The sequence below is a fragment of the Mastigoproctus giganteus genome, chromosome 6 (genome assembly GCF_048544385.1).
Source record: "Mastigoproctus giganteus isolate SK-2022 chromosome 6, ASM4854438v1, whole genome shotgun sequence".
Classification (NCBI taxonomy): Eukaryota; Metazoa; Arthropoda; class Arachnida; order Uropygi; family Thelyphonidae; genus Mastigoproctus; species Mastigoproctus giganteus.
In genome coordinates this window covers 224,020,167-224,041,102 of record NC_143580.1, presented here as the reverse complement: position 1 = coordinate 224,041,102, position 20,936 = coordinate 224,020,167, and the positions used below count along the sequence as shown (strand labels likewise).

The 20,936-nt window shown below is 37.9% G+C and overlaps 1 protein-coding gene across 5 annotated transcripts in view; it reads right to left on the bottom strand.

The window, feature by feature from the left end:
- The window catches only part of LOC150085023 (ral GTPase-activating protein subunit alpha-1), a 529,619-nt gene that overhangs the window by 231,325 nt on the left and 277,358 nt on the right, over positions 1–20,936 (bottom strand). For all 5 annotated transcript variants that reach the window (XM_090376739.1, XM_090376741.1, XM_090376740.1 and 2 more), the window contains one exon: positions 18,090–18,283. In XM_090376739.1, the coding sequence (XP_090232865.1) occupies positions 18,090–18,283 (194 nt within the window). The remainder of the gene's footprint in view (positions 1–18,089; positions 18,284–20,936) is intronic.

Below are 20,936 nucleotides of genomic sequence, written 5' to 3'. Positions count from 1 at the left end.
TACTGATAGTAATACTATCCAAGACATTTTACATTCGTTTAATAATATTCATTCTAGACTCAAATTTACATTGGAAAGGGAGGATACGGATACTAAGTCATTAAACTTTCTAAATTTCATGCTTACCCGGGACTCGAATAAAATACAATTTAGCATCTATCGAAAACCTACAAACACCGGTATGCTTCTACATTATAATAGCTATCACCCGTTCACCAACAAAAGATCGATTATCTTTAATCAATTTCTTAATGCCTATAAATATTCAACGACGGAATCTGCTTTAGACTCAGAAATACAAATATTAACTAGCAGATTCTTAAACAGGGGTTATTCCATTACCACAATAAACCGAATTAGGGTACAAGCTAAGGATAGGATACAAAATACTACACCAATCAACAATAGTAATATCAAAAAATACTTTATTTCTGTCCCATATCTTGAACAGTGGCACAAACAGCTTAACAGATTCTTTAAAGATACCGAATTTAAAATTGTAGCTAGGCCAATACGGAAGTTACACACTATACTGAACAATCGCTCGGTTCTTTCAACATTCGCAACACAAATTAATGATCCGGTATACAACATTTCTTGCGGTGATTGCGACTCGTCTTATCAGGGTTCGACCCGATTTTCTCTTAATATTCGTGTAAATCAACATGAAGCCTCTGTTCGTGCTTCTCGTTCAGCAGCGTCAGAATTAGCCTTTCATGCCATTAACGAAAAACATACTTTTCTATTTAACGAAGCCAAAATACTTAACGTTCAACGTAATTATACGCGACTATTAATTGCAGAAACCGTTGAAATTAAATTACACGAGAATTCGGTTAATGTTCGGTGGCCATATTTGATCTCCGATGCGTGGACCTTTACGTGCATGCGCGAAGACAAATAATCTCTATTTAAGTATCAGGTTTAACCCGATTCGGTAATTTTCATTCCTGTGATCACGACATACGGAGGAAGGAAAATCGTTTTGAATATTTTCGTTAGTTTCTTTTAATTGCGTTAATTTGATTTTTAATTGTTTTAAATTGATTTGAATTGTGTTAAATTGATTATTTAATTATTTATATTTTACTCTAATGTACCGGTAAGTTGTCGATTTTTTCGTTTTTTCCGTTTTAATTTCTGGAGGGTATCATACGGAAGTGTTCTACGCACTATATTGAGGTAAACTCCTCTTATTATTTTACTAATATTATTATCAACGTAGAACATATTGAGTAGTACAGCTCTGATTCATACTATCTAATTTCAATTATAAATAAATTTATTCCCATTTATAGTTGACATTTCACAAACGTATCAAATTTTGTTAATGAAAAGATGAGAGATCAGTAAATAATGTCTGAGACCAACTACATGTTTATTATGGGTAAGTAGGAGTATACTCATGCTTCTACTTATCACATATAAATGGTAGTGCAGCTTTCAGATCTTACAACAACTGCATACTCCTCACTATTTTTGCACAGTCAGTAATGTTGTGCTCCAATTTTCTTTAGTACTCTTACAAATCCTTCCAGCATGACTTATCAGAAATCAGATATGCTCTTCCATCTCTTTCAAACACATTGTTTTCTGACAGGTGTTAATGAAAAGATACATATACTCACCAACAAAGTGAGGTACACTATTACAGCAAATTGGGTCCACTGTTGTTTTGTATATTTATCAATGATACTGATGAAGGTATATCAGGCTTAGTGTCGAAGTTTGCAGATGATACAAAGGATGGCAGGGTTGTTAATGACACTAATGACAGTACACTGCTGCAACAGGACCTAGAAAATTTGGGAAGATGGGCTGAGAAGTGGCAACTGAAGTTTAACATTGACAAATGCAAAGTACTGCATATGGGTAGAAGTAACCGCAGAGGAATGTACCAACTGTGTGGTACTACACTTAAGGTGGCAGAAAATGAAAGACCTGGGAGTAATTGTGCAGTCAGATATGAAGTTTTCTGAGCAATGCAGACAGACTTCCAGGGCAGGTCATGGGGTTTTGTCAATGATATACAGGAATTTTGCTAGCAGGGAAAAGGAGGTGATTGTCCCTCTGTATAAGGCAATGGTCAGGCCATGCCTTGAGTACTGCGTACAGGTCTGAAGGATTCATTTTAGGAAAGATGTAGATTTGCTTGAGCGTGTACAGAGAAGGGCAACAAGATTGGTTAGGGGAATGAAGGGATCCTCTTACCAAGGGAGGTTTAAATTCTGTAAATTGCAGCATCTGAAGACTAGGCACCTGTGAAGTAATCTGACCGAGGTGGGTTGAACACGCTGAATTCTGATTGGATCCTTCCACTTGTTCAGATTACAAACCTAAGCAGGCAAAATTCAAATTTAGGAAAGACAGATGTAGGATAGATGTACAGAAATATGCCTTTAGCTAGCGGGTGGTTAATTGTTGGAACAAACTTCCATCTCTCATTGTGGAAGTTGATAGGTTAAATAAATTTAAGGAGGAACTGGACAAACATTTAGAGGGAATGGTTGTGTGAATTTTTTTTTGGCTGTGCTGCATCATATGCTTGCTTTCTTGCATCACATCCCACTATTACTACTAGTATTACTACTAGTACTACTACTAAATCTGAAGTTTTTATAATGACAAATTATGGGAAAAAGTGCTAATAATAAAAGTTCCCTGCAAAACAATCCCAATACAGCAATCAATTTTAATTCAAACTGCTATATTTCTGCGTGCAAGTGCATATGTACTGCATTCCACTTAATCCTAACAACAAAAGCCTTTTTTTTTGGTCTTCCAGTCATTGAAATTATCTATTCCTTCTTGTAAAAAATATTGGTGAATATTTTTTCTGACTGTTTTATTTATTCTCATGGCATACATTAAGCAGGAAGCCAAACTTTGACATGCTGTTCAAATGGATACTGAAATTCTCTAATAATTTTTTTTTTTTTTTTTTTATGTGAACCCCAAACACGAGAGGTATTAGAAACTATAGTATTTAGTACCGTGCTTGGGTTGGAGGTTGAGAAGACGAAAGAAGATATTTGTTGACATTGGACTTGAACTTCTGTAGATTGTAATTTTCAGGAAATACGTATGAACAAAGGTTGTTCCAGAAATTGGCAGTTGAATGAATAAATGAGAAAGATGAAAAGTTGGTTCTGGATGTCGGCTGGTGGCGGCACGTGTTCGGACTGTTTTGAAAGAGAGAGCGGGAATTATAGAAGCCAATTCAGAAAAACAGTGCCCATGGTAGTATCTGTAGAAAAGGTATGCAGCAGAAACAGTACGTCTATGAAACAGCAAGTGGAGAGACTGTTAGAGATTAGTCATTAATTAACCTAACTGCCCTCTTCTGAATGGAATCTAGAAGCCTGAGAGAGGTTTTGGGGGCACAGCCCCAGATGTAGGAACAATATTCCATGGTAGGGCAGATTTGCGATTTGTACAGAGTGAACAGCTGTTAGGAAAAAAAATAACTCTGAGAGTGAAAGCGAAAACGAAATTTTTTAGATGCGGAGAAAGCAATATTTGTAATGTGCTTGTGCCAAGAGATATTAGAAGACAGTAATCTCCAAAAGAGATATATCATCTTGCCTAGAAATCAGAGTGTCACTAAAGATAAGCATAGGAGCAGAAGAATCTTTTTTGCGAGATATAAGACAGGACTGAGTTTTACAAGGATTGAAATCAACTAAGTTGTCTTTGCCCCACTGGAGAAATACCTGGAGAACAGCATTTAAGGAATTGGTAGCGGATATTCGAGAAGTTGAAGCTAATTGAGCAGGGCAAGGTTTCTCAAAATGAAAAGTGGAAGAATGCAATGTGCTGTCATTGGCAAAACTATGGATAGGATTTCCAGTCAATGGAAGAAGGTCATTAATATACAAGAGGAAAAGAGTGGGGGAAAGAACTGAACCTTGGGGGACACCGGCATTAGTGGAGAAGTTAGAAGACAGAGAACCATCTACCATCACCCTCAGTGAGCGATCAGAGAGAAAACTGGATAACCAATTACTAAAAACAGTTGGCAAGCCATAAGATGGAAGCTTGTTTAGAAGACCTTTATGCCAAACACGATCAAAAGCCTTTGAGATGTCAAGAGCAACTTCTTGTGTTTCACCGAACCATTCCATTGAATTAGTCCATAAATGGGTAACATAAGCCAGAATATCACCAGTGGATTGACAATGATGGAATCCATACTGGCGATCGTTGATCAGACGGAAGGTTTCTAGGTAGTTTAAGAGATGGCGGTTAATTGATTTCTCCATTACTTTAGAAAGAGTTATTGTTATGTTATGTTATTTGGTTTTTAGGAGCATTAGCAACTAAGGCCATATTACTCCGGGAATATGCGGTGGTTATTCCCTTGACCTTTCCGCATCCTCCGTATTTGGTAGTGATGGGCTCGTACCCCAGTCTAATCAAGAAGCGTGTGCGATGTACTTCTGCTCCTTCCCACCTGGCTACGGAGGCACCTTTAGAAAGACTAGAAGTAATTGCGATGGGATGAAATTGAATGGGAGGGATTTGTCACCCTTTTCAGCAACTGGCTGGATATGAGCAAATTTCCAAGCAGAAGGAAAAACACGTTTGGAATAAGAAAGTGAAAAAGGGTGGCAAAGAATAGGAGTAAATCAGGAGCACAGGTTTTGAGAACAAGTGTAGAAATACCATCAGGATCTGGAGCTTTCTTAGCATCAAGATTCATCAAAATCCTTCTGATATCCTTTTGACGAAGACCACAGAAGGCATTGAATGGAGCATGTTGGGAATGGTGGGAGGTGTTTTACCAAGATCATTAATACATGAGCTGGAAGAAAAATGGGATGCTAGCAGGTCAACTTTATCCTTGGCTGAAGTGACAACAGAACCATCTGGTTTGGACAGAGGTGGAAGCAGAGATCGGCAAAAGTTGCGTCCAATAGTTTTGGCAAGAGACCAGAATGCTCCTCTACCATTAGGGCAAGAAGCAAGTTTTCTACTCTTAGCCTGTTCAAACTCGAGTTTGGACTGATTAATAACTGCTTTACAATTGTTGCGAGCTTTGGTGTAGGCAGAAAATGAAACTGAAGAATTAGAAACAACCCAATTACGATATGCAACATTCTTCTCTTGAACAGCCTTAGCACATTTATTGGAAAACCAAGGTTTAGATAAAGGATGGATTTTAAAGTGGGGTGTGGGATAAAGGATTCCATTCCTGCAAGAATAATTTCACTGACACGATCTGAGCAAACGTTGACATCAGAGGTTTTGGAACAGTAATCCGACCAAGGAAAAGAAGAAAAGAAGTCTCGCAGGTCATCCTATTTTGCATTCTGGTAATGTCAAACAACATGAGGTTGGGAATAGTCATGAGATAAAGGTTCCATTGGAGAAGAGACAATCACCAAGTTGTGATCTGAAGTGCCTAAAGGACTTTAATTATGCTGCAATTTACATGGGCACTTCACTGACTGATTTGTGCCAGTTTTGGATAAGCTGCGTTAGCAAACAAAGATGTCAGTGAACAAGAAAGTGAACACATCAGACTTGCAAACAAAAATAAAGACACCAAAATAGGAATGTTTGGTGTAGGATGGAAGACACCAAAATAAGAATGTCTCAGAGAAGACTGACTGACTGAAAAATACAACTGCTGCAAGACTCAGATCTAGGTCACTTTGAAAAATAAAGAGGCAATAAAGAAGAAATTGTTTGAAAATTCCAACAGAAATCTTCAGAGGACTCTCACCAAATCTTCAAGGAGATCAATGATTTGATGGTGCTCATGCAAGAAACCTGCCAATAAGTGGATCAACATTAACAGAGAAAGCAAAGAGTTCTGCTAAAGTACTAAACATTGTGGAATTAATATGGGAAATATGGAAAATGACATAAAAGAGAAAAGGAATTAATGCAGCTAGGAGAAGTGGTAAATATTCAAGTAAATTTAACTTAAGATACAGAGGTTCGATGGTAACCTTGAAAATAGGGAAGAAAAACTTTTCGATCACCAAGATATAGAACCAGATGGCAGCAGACAAGAGGACAAGCATAGTCATAATGAGGCAAGAAATGAAACAGTAATAACATTGAGTGAAACTTTAACAACTGTTAATGGGTTAAAGGCTTTGTTAATGCAATTAGGAAATGAAACATTGTTCAATGTATTATTTTAAGTAGAAGATAATTTGAAAAAAGAAATTAAAGCAAAAAAGTGTTGAAAACACTTGACTCCATGTACTGCTTATAATATTAAAAAAGTTTCTGTAGATTATTTAACCCCAATTTTTGCAATTTCCATAGTAAAATGAATTATTTAAAAAAAAAAAAAAAAAAAAAACAGCAATACCTCCTCCATCTCCCAAAATGACCCAAGACAACCATCTCCGCAAATGACTGATTTTTATCAGAAAGTCAGGTGGTCACCTTAGGGCTGTTTTACTGTATATGATATCAAAATTTTTTGCATTCAGTTCTTTTGTTACTGCATCACAGTATCCAATTAAATTGGTCAGATAAGATTGCCCTTTAACAAATCCATGCTATGATTGCACACCTGTCTAGATGATCCATCATTACTTCTTTATCCACTGACTCCATTATTTTCTGTGGAAGAAAAGTTAAGGTAATAGGTCTGTAATTACTTATCACACTTTGATCCCTCATTGTGAACTAGGGATACATTTGCACATCTCTATTATACAGGGTTCTCCCCTGAATCCGAAGCTCTCATAAATATGGCTGAGTTTGCATACCTCTTTTGCAGCCTCCTTTAACATAATTTGATAGATTCCATCCACTCTAAGTGCCTTTTTTATGTTTAGCTTCAATTTCTCTTCCACAACCACTTTCTCTTCCAATTTCCTCAAAGGTATTACAAAGTAATTTAGCTCCCAGTTAGTTAGATAAACCTCTGGCAATCCCTTCACACTAAAGAACTCCTCATACATGAATATAGATGTAAAATACTTATTCAGTTTGTCAGCAGCTTGAGCAGGATTATCAATGGTTAAACAATGTCGAGAAGTGGCCCAATATGATTCAATCCATTCCAGTGTTTACATATGACATATGACAATAAATTTCCCTAAACGGTTCTCTTGCAATCATGTTCAATGAACTTGAAAATAAATGGAAGTGGTATGTTGTAGTTCAAACCTCCTCCAACAGATGATGATATAGAGATTGTCCGACAGGCTGCAAGTAACAACCAGTTTTGTTAGTAGCGTTAATGTTTTGTATCACAATTTTGCAATGGACAAATATCAAATTTAGCGTTAAATATCAGAGTACAGTCAGTCCTAATATAGCATGATAGTTGTGTTCCTAGAAACCCTCGCGCAATGCAAAATCGTGCAATGCAAAATAACAGGCCCTATGGGAAAAATAGGGTTAGGAGCCGACCACCCAAGATTGAACACACATTTGTAACCAAATCATTACCAAACAATAAATAATCGTAATAAAATACATATTTTATTACAACTATTACGTAATAAAATATTGCTAATGCTTTTGCTTCTATCGTATGCAAACTTGTTCTTTGTTTGATTTTCTGACCAAACAGATGACAGCCGTACCATCTCTTCCAATTCTTGTGTCTTGATCAAATGGATTTTATTACACTTTGAGTTGTTCCTGCTATGAAAGTTGTTTTTATTTTCTCTGCATTCTTTCTAATTCTTGGCGTTTTGTCATTTAGACCTGTAGCACATGCAATATCACATATTCTTTCATTTCGCTCAAAGTGTTTCACAATTTCATATTTTTTCTCTAACAGAGGCAGACTGGCCATAAGCCTTACCGGGGAAACCCCGGTGGGTTGGAGGAGTGAAGTGTGATTTTGGCCATAAACGCTAGCATGAGGCCACTACAAAATTTCCCCGGGTAAGAATTTTTGACTCAGACCGCCTCTGTTTATCAATATTGCTTTCCTTTTTCTCTCTGAACCTGTAGTGTCTTCACCAGGACACTTCCTTTTCAAACCTTTTAAGTATTTTACTCATTTTTAGGATATAAAGCACAATTACAAAATGAGGAGGCATGCTTGATACACATAAACAAAGTTGCGTGCATGTAGCAACTGAATAAACAACACAATAATGTGTGCATTGTAGCCATAGTAGCTTATGTGCCATTAAACTCCCATAACAACAATAGTGTTTTTTTTTTGATTTGGTAGTTGTTGGCACATCGGCTTCTGTGGCCATATTGCACCTCCCAAGGTTTTTGCAGTACTTTGATCCAAACCCGAGGCGGGAATCGAACCCGCGACCTTTGGGTTGCCGGGCAGGTACTTTATCCACTCGGCTAGCCCGGTCGGCCAACAATAGTGTGTCTCTGCCAAAAAGGCAGGGAGACACTATTAACACCTCACTAGTTCACATTTTACTAAAGCACATTTCTGGGGGGTTACTACCATAAAACAATAAAAACAATTTCCAGTTGCGTTTCTACTAGTGGAATCTGTTATAAACTGGTAGCAAACTCGATCTAATTGCATTTGTGATAATACTTATAGCTGCAATTGTGTGGGTTTTTACGTTATTATGGTGAAATGTATATCCACTTCACTGATATAAAAAATAAATACATTTTCAGAATCTTCTCTCCATTGCTATCATGTTGCATTCAGTTGGAGTGATTCTGCGTTCGACTGTCATTTCTTGTAAACACAAAGACGAATTGTGCATAAGCGAATTCGGTGTTCGTGTTATATACGATATCGTTCCCCTATTTATAAATCGTGTATGATCGAATTTGCATTAGCATTAGCATTAGTAGAAGCATATGATGCAAGAAAGCAAGCTTATTCAGCATCAGCCAAAAAAAAAAAAAGACACACCACTCCCATTTCACCCCTCCGTTCGTTCGAAATACCTGTCCAGTTGAGCTTTAAATTTGTTTAGGCTATCAACTTCAACAACAAGTGATGGAAGTCGGTTCCACCAACCAACCACCCACTGGCCAAAGGCAAATTTCCGCACATCTATCCGACATCCGTCCTTCCTCAATTGGAATTTATGCCCTCTGAGGTGATTATTCTGAGCAAGATGAAGAATCCCATTGGCATTGAGCATGCTCAAACCATTCAAAGCCTTATACAGCTCTATCAGATCACCTCGCTGGTGCCTAGTCTCCAGACTCTGTAATTTGCAAAACTTAAGCCTTTCTTCGTAAGAGCAACCCTTTGTTCCATTCACTAATCTTGTTGCCCTTCTCTGTACCCGTTCCAGCAGCTCTACATCCTTCTTGAAATGAGGCCTCCAGACCTGTATACAGTACTCAAGATGTGGCCTAACCATTGCCTTATACAAGGGAATAATCACCTCCTTATCCCTGCTAGAAAAATTCCTGTATATCATTGACAAGACACCATGAGCTACTCTTGCAGCTCGTCTGCACTGCTCAGAGAACTTCATATCTGCCTGCACAATTACCCCCAGGTCCTTTTCATTCTCCACCACTGTCAGTGTAGTACCACAGAGTTGATACGTTGCTCTGGGGTTACTGTTTCCCATATGTAGTACTTTACATTTGTCAATGTTAAACTTCATTTGCCACCTCTCAGCCCATCTGTTCAACCTTTCCAGATCCTGTTGCAGCAGCACAGCGTCAGTAGTGTCCTTAACAACCCTGCCAACCTTTGTATCATCTGCAAACTTGGACATTAAACTTGATATCCCATCATCAATATCATTCATAAACACCGAAAACAACAACGGACCCAACACTGAACCCTGAGGAACTCCACTAATAACATTAGTCCACGTTGAGCAGTGTCCATTGATTACCACTCTCTGTCTTCTGCCACTCAACCATCCCCTTATCCATAGCAGCAATTTGCCTCCAATGCCACACTGCTCCAATTTGTGCAGCAGTCTTCCATGTGCAACAGTATCAAAAGCCTTTCTAAGATCCAAATATATAATATCAAAGTTATTCCCTGCATCCAGTTCTTTTGTGACTACATCATAGTATCCAATCAAATTGGTCAGGCAAGACCTGCCCTTAACAAAACCATGCTGCGTCTGAGCTATAAATGAATTCTTGTCTAGATGATCCTGCAGTGCTTCTTTAACCAGTGCCTCCATTAATTTACCTGGAACAGAAGTTAAACTAACAGGTCTATAATTACTTGTGTCAGCCTTTGATCCTCCTTTGTGAATTGGGGTTACATTTGCACATCTCCAGTCTATGGGTACCTCCCCTGAGTCCAAAGAAGCTCTCATAATTATGGCTAGGGGTTTGCTTACTTCCTTTGCTGCCTCCTTTAATATAACTGGATAGATCCCATCCACCCCAGGTGCCTTTTTTATGTTTATCCTCAACAATCTCTCCTCCACTTTCTTCTCAGTTATTACAAAATCATCCAGCTCACTGCCAATGTTTACTTTACCTACATCATTCTCCTTCCTGAATAACTCCTCATGCGTGAATGTAGATGCAAAATACTCGTTTAGATTGTTAGCCACCTGAGCAGGATCCTCAACTGTTGAACCATCAATATCCAGTGGACCAATCTGATTCATCCCTTTCATCTTGAGTTTAAATATGTAAAGAACTCTTTTCTGTTTTTCTTTGCATCTTTTGCCAAGGATTTTTCGTAGTCTGCCTTTGCCTGCCTAATCTCCTTTGTGACTTGGTTACAGACCAACTTATATCTATCATAGGCTTCCATGTCACCCATTAATTTGTATGTATCCCATGCATTTTTCTTCTCTGCCACCTGTCTCATTAGTTCATCTGACAACCATTTAGGCCTAAACCTTGAACAATATTTCTTAGTTGGTATGTAAAGCCTGGTAGCCTCCAAGATTAGTTCCTTGAATGCTTCCCATTTTGAGTTTGCTGTTGGTAACATCATCAGTTGATCCCACTGTATAGAATTTAAATACTGTCTCAGACCATCATAGTCGCCTTTACGAAAACAAAAACCCTTCCCTTTACCTCTGATGGTAGTTACCTCCTTGAGTAAATCCCACTTCAACACACTGTGATCACTGCCACCTAGTGGTTCATTTATCTGCAGATTCTTAATGCATGAAGAACCACTACTGATAATCAGATCAAGAGTATTGCTCCCTCTTGTTGCCTCACGAACATGCTGAGGTAGAAAACAATCATCCAATAAATCCACAAAAGCCTTGCTAGTGTGCGAGTGACCAACCCACAAATTCCAGTCAATATCTGGGAAATTAAAATCCCCCATTATAAGACTCTCTGATTTACTGGCCCACTCTATTTCCCTGTACAATATCTTATTATACTCATCAGAGTCATTAGGCCTATAGCACACTCCTACTCGCAATTTTGATTCCCCTATGCTTATGTCACACCAAACTGACTCGACACTGCCCTGTCCATCGATGTCGACTGGCTTCACTTCCTTGGACTTTATGTGTTTCTTAACTAATAGCATAACCCCTCCTCCCCTCCTGTCCTGTCTATCCTTTCTATACACATTGTATTCCCCAAATTCCAGTTCCGCATTACTTATATCTGTGTGACACCACGTCTCTGATATCCCAACAATATCTGCCTTTGATGTTTTGAGCAATACCTCAAATTCATCAAATTTATTTACCAAACTCCTAGCATTGGTGTACACGCAGGTATACATGCACCTGTTTCTATTCTTAGCTAACCTAACACAACCCATGTGTTTACTTGTACCGCAATGACTCCCAGCAGTCTCTGAAATATCCTGAATCTTGTTTTTCAGGCTTCTGCTCATTTCAATAGAAGCAGTGCAAGAATCACTTCCACCTCTGCCAGTGGCTACTGTTAATCTATTAGTCCTTGTATCCCCCCCCAACTAGCAGTTTTCCGACCCACCTAACACTGCCTCGACAGCATCAGCAAAAATTCTTGCACCCTTTCTATTTAAGTGTATCCCATCCCTGTAGAAGCAATCTTTCCTGTTAACAAGTACAGTCCAGGCTGAAAAAAATTCTACCCCTTGAGCCTTGCACAATCCCTCCAGGGCCGAATTGATTGACAAGGCTCTCATCATATACTCCCTCCTATCGTGTCTGGGCAGAATTGCAGACACTTTCAAATTCAACCCTAATTCACGGCTTTTTTTCAACAGTGTCCTGTACTTGCTAAGTAATTCCGCCGGTCTCCTACTCTTAATGTCATTAGTGCCAACGTGTACAACTATATCACCTTTTGTGCCCTTAAAAGATGATATCCGCTCTACAACGTCATCAACCTTTGCCCCTGGCAGACATACCCTGGTCCTATTCCACCTATTCTTTTTACAAAGCATGTTCCCCCGTTTCCCTGACAATAGAGTCACCAACAACTACTAGTTCCTGTGGGACCAGCGCATTCTGCCTAGGGGGCTGCCTCTGTGTTGCCTGATGACCAAGTGCAAGCTCTGGCGTTGATGTGGGCAGCTGAGAGCTTGATGGGCCCCTCAATTTATTTCCTTCGAGGGCATCCACCCTGTCCTTCAAGCTCTCATAAAGGCCCATAACAACGCTGAGTTGTCGCCTGATTTCCTTGCACTCCTTACATCGGGCACACACAAAGACATCCCCCTTGGCAGCATCATGTCCCGTACCCGACTGCTCCGCAAACATCAAGCAAACAGTGCATTTTAAAAGACTGTGATTCAGAGGGCAACTGCCCCCCTCAGTTGTCCCCTGAACCACAGCACTCCCATTAGCTTGAGCCTTTTGCTTTGCTGCTCTGGTCAGAGTCATGATTCCGATTTAATTCAATAAAATTTCAAAACAAAAATTAAATCCTTAAGTTATATCCAAAAACAGTTATGTTATTTTTTATTTTTATTATTTTTTTTTCGGTATCTAGTGTTTTCTACGAGTTCCCTTTAAACAACTTCCGTATCACGTGTACCACTATAGTTATGTATTAATTATTTGTTACGATTAAGTCGTTATAAATATATAGAGTTAAAAATACAATTTAATCGACAATAAAGTTTATCAAGATTAATAGATTTACTGATTAATTGACAATATTATATTATATTGTCAATTTAATTGTATTATATTGGCACTATACTACACTAAGCTTATGCTATCGTGTAAAAATGGCGGGAATTCTCGAACGGTAATTCTACGGACTCGTAAGTATTGATTAGCTTCCAAATCTCGCTATCTCAATTTAGAATAAACTAAGGATCCTCACTAGGTCTATAATCTACTTATAGAAGATAATTTGATATAACAATTGGTTAATAAATCGACTAAATTTGGTTAAAAAAAAGACTTCTCGTTCAATTTGTAACACGTGGATGTGATACCGTTACTGATACTAAGTAATACCTACAAAATCTCTGTCTAAGTTAAACTTTAAACTAAGTATCGTAACTAGGAATATAAAGCTACTTTAGAAAATAAGTTAATATGACAATTTAAGCTAATAAATCAGAAAATAAATCAGGAAAAACTTCTCTGTTCCAAGAGCTTCAAGGAGCTTCGTCCGCACAGGATAACCTCGTACCCAGCCCTCCTAATATGATTGGAGAAAAAAAATTCTAAACCTTTTAGAAGCTGTGTAGTGTAAACACGTGTTATATGAGGACTGACTGTATATTTATCAGAGTAATAAATTAAATATCAGAGTAAATATCAAAGTGGCAAGAGACTGCCATTTGACCCCCAGAATGATGGATGGTGAGTTGGATTTATGGAGACAATTTGTTAAATTTGCAGAAAGCTTATGTGCAAAATTTTTGAAAATTCTGTGCAGAGACTGTGCTAAAGTTTGCCTTTAAACAGCGGGTGGTAGGCTGGAACAAACTTCCATTTGTAATGGAAGTTGACAGCTTAAATAAATTCGAGTAAGAACTATATGGGAATGAATAGGTGAAATGGGAGGTGTGGTGTTTTTTTTTTGCTGATGATGTATAAGCTTGCTTTCTTGCATCATTTGCCACTGCTAATGCTAAAATTTGTGCTGCACAGCCTCACAGATGAGTAAAAGCAATGAAGAGTGTCATCATGTAAGAACTTCATCCAGACTTGTCAAGATAATCATAATTTCCTCGACTGTAGTGTCACTGGATATGAATGTTGGGTATTTCAGTACGACCCACAGATGAAACATCAGAGCATGCAGTGGATGTCAAAATCATCATCAAGGCTCAAATAGTTTTGTTTACAGAAGTCCAGGATCAAGATGATGCTGATAATATTTTTTAACAAATAGGGTGTGATTTACAATGAATTTGTTCCTAAAGAGAGAGTCTATGCTGCTTTCTACTTACAGGAATTTCAAAGCCTCCTGAAGCACATTTCCTGGGCAAGGCCATAAGCTTGAGAGAAAGGCAGCTGGTCCTTGTCGCATGAAAATGGCCCTGTATATTCTGCACTTGTTGCTGAAGAATTTCTAGTGAAACATGGCACTGTACAGATCAACAATCCATCCTACTCTACAGATCAAGCACCGGAAAACTTCTTCCTCTTTCTCCAGGTGAAAATTTCCCTCAAAGGAAAGAGATGGATGTTAAGGACATAAAGAAAAAGTAACCACCGAACCAAACTGAACATTATCTCTTTGGATGTGTTCACTGGCTCTTTTCAAAAACCTTTCGAATAGTGTAATGAGTGCATTCAATCAGGTGGCGATTACTTCAAATAAAAATAAAACCATTTTCAGCTCCTTTACTGTGTGTTTTTAGCATTAGTAGAGGCATATGATGCAAGAAAGCAAGCTTATGCAGCATCAGCCAAAAAAAAAAAAAAAAAAAAACACGTGCCCATTTCACTTCTCCATTTGTTCCAAATACCTGTCCAGCTCAGCCTTAAATTTATTTAGACTATCAACTTCACACAACAAAGGACGGGAGTCTGTACCACCGACCAATGCAAACTTCCGCACATCTATCCTACATCTGTCTTTCCTCAATTTGAATTTATGCCCTCTCAGGTGATTATTCTGAGCAAGAGGAGGAATCCCATCAGCATTGCATATGCTCAAACCATTCAAAGGCTTTATACACCTCAATCAGATCACCTTGCAGGTGTATAGTCTCCAGACACTAATTTGCAAAGCTTAAGCCTTTCTTCGTAAGAGCAACCCTTTGTTCCATTCAATTTGTTCCATTGTTGCCCTTCTCTGTACTTGTTCCAACAGCTCTACATCTTTCTTAAAATGAGGCCTCCAGACCTGTATACAGTACTCAAGGTGTGGCCTGACCATTGCCTTATACAAGGGGATAATCACCTCCTTATCCCTTCTAGAAAAATTCCTGTATATCATTGACAAGACACCATGAGCTACTCTTGCAGACCATCTGCACTGCTCAGAAATCTTCATATCTGCCTGCACAATTACCCCCAGGTCCTTTTCGTTCTCTATCACTGTCAGTGTAGTAACACAGAGTTGATACGTCACTCTGGGGTTACTGCTTTTCATATGTAGTACTTTACATTTGTCAATGTTATACTTCATCATTTGCCAACCTCTCCCATCTGCTCATCTTTTCTAGATCCTGTTGCAGAAGTGTACTGTCATTAGTGTCCTTAACAAGCCTGCCAACCTTCTTATTGTCTGCAAACTTGGATATTAAGCTTGATATACCATCATCAATATCATTTATAAATACAGAAAATAACGATGGACCCAAAACTGAACCCTGAGGGACTACACTAATAACATTAGTCCACAATTAGCAGTGTCCGTTGATTACCACTCTGTCTTCTCCCACTCAACCATCCCTTTATCCATAGCAGCAATTTTCCTCCAATGCCACACTGCTCCAATTTGTGCAGCAGTCTTCCATGTGCAACAATATCAAAAGCCTTTCTAAGATCCAAATATATGATATCAAAGTTATTCCCTGCATCCAGTTCCTTTGTGACCACATAATAGTATCCAATTAAATTGGTCAGGCAAGACTTTCCCTTAACAAAATCATGCTGCTTCTTTAACCAATCATCCAATAAATCCACAAAAGCCTTGCTAGTGTGTGAGTGACCAACCCACAAATTCCAGTCAATATCTGGGAAATTAAAATCCCCCATCATAAGACTCTCTGATTTACTGGCCCACTCTATTTCCCTGTACAGTTTCTTATTATACTCATCAGAGTCATTAGGCCTATAGCACACTCCTACTCTCAATTTTGATCTCCCAATGCTTATGTCACACCAAACTGACTCAACACTGCACTGTCCAGCGATGTCGACTGGCTTCACTTCCTTGGACTTTATGTGTTTCTTAACTAATAGCATAACCCCCTCCTCCCTTCCTATCCTTCCTGTACACATTGTACTCCCCAAATTCCAGTTCTGCATTCCTTATATCTGTGTGACACCACGTCTCTGATATCCCAACAATATCTACCTTTGAGTTTTTGAGCATTACCTCAAATTCATCAAATTTATTTACCAAACTCCTAGCATTGGTGTATACACAAGTATCCATGCACCTGTTCCTATTCTTAGCTACCCTAACACAACCCATGTGTTTTCTTGTACTGCAATGACTCCCAGCAGTCTCTGAAATACCCTGCATCTTGTTTTCCAGGCTGCTGCTCATTCCAATAGAAGCAGTGCAAAAATCTCTTTCACCTCTGCCAGTGGCTACTGTTAATTTATTAGTCCTTGTATCTCCACCCCAAGCTAGCAGTTTTCTAAACCACCTAACACTGCATCGGTAGCATCAGCAAATATTCTTGCACCCTTTCTATTTAAGTGTATCCCATCCCTGTAGAAGCAGTCTCTCCTGTTAACAAGTACAGACCAGGCTAAAAAAAATTCTACCCCTTGAGCCTTGCACAATCTTTCCAGGGCCGAATTGATCGACGAGGCTCTCATCATATACTCCCTCCTATCGTGTCTGGGCAGAATTGCAGACACTTTCAAATTCAACCCAAATTCAAGGCTTTTTTTTTCCTGTTCAAGTGTGTGTTTAGACTAATTTGCCATGTATGAGCTGAAAAAATGCTGTGAACTATACCGGCCTTGACTGATGAAATCAGTCTTCAGAAATTTTTCCAGTCTGCGATGGACTCAAACCGAGATCTCATTAAATGAGTAACAAATCACAAACCTACCAGTGTTAGAAGGGGGGAGATTATTAAACTCCTGGGAGTACATACTTGTGATTTATATTTCTTTTCAAGGTTATTTCAAGCAAATTTCAAATGACTTATGAATGTACTTTCCTGAAATTTGTCCAGGACATGCTGTCATCTTTTATCTGTGTTTCTAACTAATGGTATAGGCAGTTTTAATAGATGGCAGCATGAAAAATTAATCTTGAAAATCTGAGGAGGACATTGTACCAACAGGTACAGTGTGTCCTCCTCAGATTGGTCATTGTTGTCTGATTTTGGTTTACAAAGCTGAAACTGAAGCAATTCTTTGTAATTCTCAACCAAAAGCTGATGAAATCAAATTAAATTCTTAAAAAAAATTAGTACAAATTTATTACAAAAGATAAAATTACGATTTTTTTTTTAAATTTCTGGTTTGATTTTTGACAATAATTTTACTCTAATACTGGGCAATAAACTCAATTAGAGGAATACTTAAAAGCATTTATGCACACAGTTTTTATTTTTACACACTTTCAAATTTCCATAAGGAAAATTCACTACAAGGGCTCATCATGTGAATGCAATCATGAAATGAGTCAAGTAAACTAAACTAAATACTAAGAATTTTCTTTCTCTAGCAACAGATTAATCCACTGCATTCCCCCCCCCTTCCAGGCCTGAGCAGGTTACCCCCCCAATCAAGGATATTCATTTTTCTAAAGGTACATTTTTTTTAACAATACAGAAGAACCTCATAAAATCTGCATCCTTGGGGATTTTCAGGATTTTTAAAAATTCTGGTTTTTGGAAGGTTATGCACATGGCCTAAGAATTCAAGGATAATTCATTATTTTTATTAGATTTGGCTACTTATTGATTAATATAAATTTGGCAGTGGAACTTTTTTTTTTTTTTTTTTGCTGGATTTTTGAAATTTTCTAAATTTTCTCATTGCCAATTGTTTAGTGCTGGATTTTTGAATGCCAGATTTCGGGTTCTACTCTAATAAAATGTAGTCAAATCTTGTTCTGAGATTTGACTACATTGGTTAGTTTATTATTATTAAAAATAATAATTTATAATATCATACCTTTATTAAAGTGTCAGTGAAATCTACTAAATGTTTAAGTACTTGAGCATGAATTGAAGGTTCTGCAATCACATTAATATCCCCTAAGGAACCTAACATTCTTCTCCATAATACTACTGCAACATCTAACAGCCATCCTCTTGATGTTCCACCTGACATCACACTTCTAGGTTCTCCCCCACCAACTCCAATTTCTGCACATAAATGAATATTTGATTTATAATTTTCATAACTTTTTATGATATATGTGCAAAATTTTTTAATATAATGAAATACCTTATCATTTCATACTACGTTATACAAATATTTTTGCAAAATATACAAATTTGTATCATTTTACAAAAGTCTTCTATAAATGTTCGACCTGTTAGTAATACACTGCTCGGCAAAATTAACAGAACATGTAGAAAACACATGGTGTAACTCATGTAGCTTGCGATAAAGTGGAACAAAATTTGTATGGTGATGTACCATAGAATAAAAATGAAATCAGGAGACCAAGAAATTTCAGACAGCTATAAAGGCCATTTATAGGAGTTGTAGAAGAATTACCAAAAAAGTCATTTACAGAAGTTGATATACTCGAAAATATGGTCACATGACATCAGTACAGTGGTGAACCAAGCTTGATATAAAGGTGTCTATAAGATTCTGTGGCAACAAATCTGATTCTTCCGCCAACGCAGGCCAAATGACTGAGAAGTTGGCTGTTAGCATGCAATGCAACACCCAAGGGTATCTTACACTTGTTCGATCAGAATTAAGTCTGCTGATCATGCTGACCACGGCAGTCACTGGATATTCCTCCACCATTTGAACTCTATGTGCAGTGGTGTTATCATGCATGAAAAGAAAATCTGGGCCAACTATAACCCTAAAAAGTTGCACATAGAGTTCGAGAATATGTTCTCGGTAACTTTGCAGTTACATTACCCCTATCAAAAACATGAAGAGGGGTGCAGCCATTGATTATTATTCTGCCACACACGAGAACACTACCTCCACCACAAGTGTCCCTTTCTCTGATTTTAGGGATGGTACCACATTCCTCATTGTCTCCAGGTGAAATAACCTCTAGAATTTGTTTGCAGACTAAAAAGAGACTCATCAGAGAACAGAACTATACCCCATAGTCATGGCATCAGTTTCAAAGAGTGCTGCAGTGGTTTGCTGGGATTAATGGGATACAAACCACTGACTTCCTTGCATAGAGTCCACTTGAATTGAGCCTTCTTAGCATAGTCTGGTTGGAAATGCTTTCACCTGTGGCCACATCAATCTCAAGAGATAGTTGATGACAGGATATTATACAGCTCTGTCTCACTGTTAGAGCCAGATAGCAGTCTGTTCTAGTTGACACAGCCCTTGGTCAGCTCTTCATGTAATGGTTCCTGTCTCCTAATACTGCTTCCATAGCACTGAGACAACACTGTGCAACACAATAAGCCAACATACCATCTCCATCTGTTACTGCCTGGCTTCAAGTTGTCCAATGGCCCACCATCTCAAAGAATCATCTAAACCAGTGCTTCTCAAACTATCTGTGGTGAAGGACCAGTTTCTTTTATTTCCAGTCCGTCGCAGGCCGGTACTTTTGTAAAATACAAATCTCGCAGACCGGTAATGGACGAATTGTCGGTGCCCGGTAATATCTGTGACCAATTTCCAATTTGTCACAGACTGGTAACAAACAGTTCACGGACCAATGCTGGTCCACGAACCACACTTTGAGTAGCACTGATCTAAATGATGATGACTTGCCATCCTAAATACTGGAGATGTGGCTATCCACTGAGGAAGTCAAAAAAAAGGAAACTAAGTGATGTGGTCGCAACCTGTGTTTTTATAGGCAAGAATAATTTGCGTAATGTGCGGCTATGTAGGGTGGTAGATCGATTTTTATTGGACACTTATTCACAAAAAACATTTTATTCCATTAATTTTTTCAAGCACTGTATTAGCTACCAACTTATATAATATCTTTGCAGTTGTAGAGCTCAGAGCTACTTCAGGAGAGTTACCTGATGTAAAAAAGAAAAATAAAGTAGGCCAATCTATTTTTTATCTTATTCATGAATCAGTATGGGAGGAGCCAGTTTACCTTTCAGAGCAGGCTATTTTATTTCAGACAGCTATAAAGGCCATTTATAGGAGTTGTATAAGAATTACCAAAAAAGTCATTTACAGAAGTTGATATACTCGAAAATATGGTCACATGGATGTGACCATATTTTCGGTATGGATGGGTGAAAAGGGAAGAATTTTTTTTTTTTTTTTTTTTTTGGGCTGATGCTATATAAACTTGCTTTCTTGCATCATATGCCTCTACTAAAGCTAATGCTTCAACAGCACCTTTAAAAGAAATTGTCTATAGAGCCCATATAAGGTATTTGCTCTAGGTAAAAAAATGCTTAAAAGAACATTGGGGATACTTAAAATATGCCAGAGTTAACTGATCAGAATCAGATACACACAAAAATGTGTGTACTGATCAGAATTAGTACACACATTTTTCCTACAAAATATTATCAAGAGAGAAGATCTAAAGATGTCTATGTTGTCTTTAACACCAACAAAATAACAAATATAGATCAAATATGGACTAATAAATATAAACAGAACACAACTACCTCATATTATTTGTCTTTAAATGATAATTTGGTCTGGTCAAACCTTGAAGACAGGCTAGCCACCAAGACTACTCTTTCTACAATTTCAAAAAAAAAAAAAGGTTTTTCTTATACTTGATGAAGGATGCAGGTAAATGGTAAAACCATTAATTTGAATATTTCATCTAATAAAAAAAAAATAAAAAAATATTATTTTAACAGCATCATAGCTTGTTCC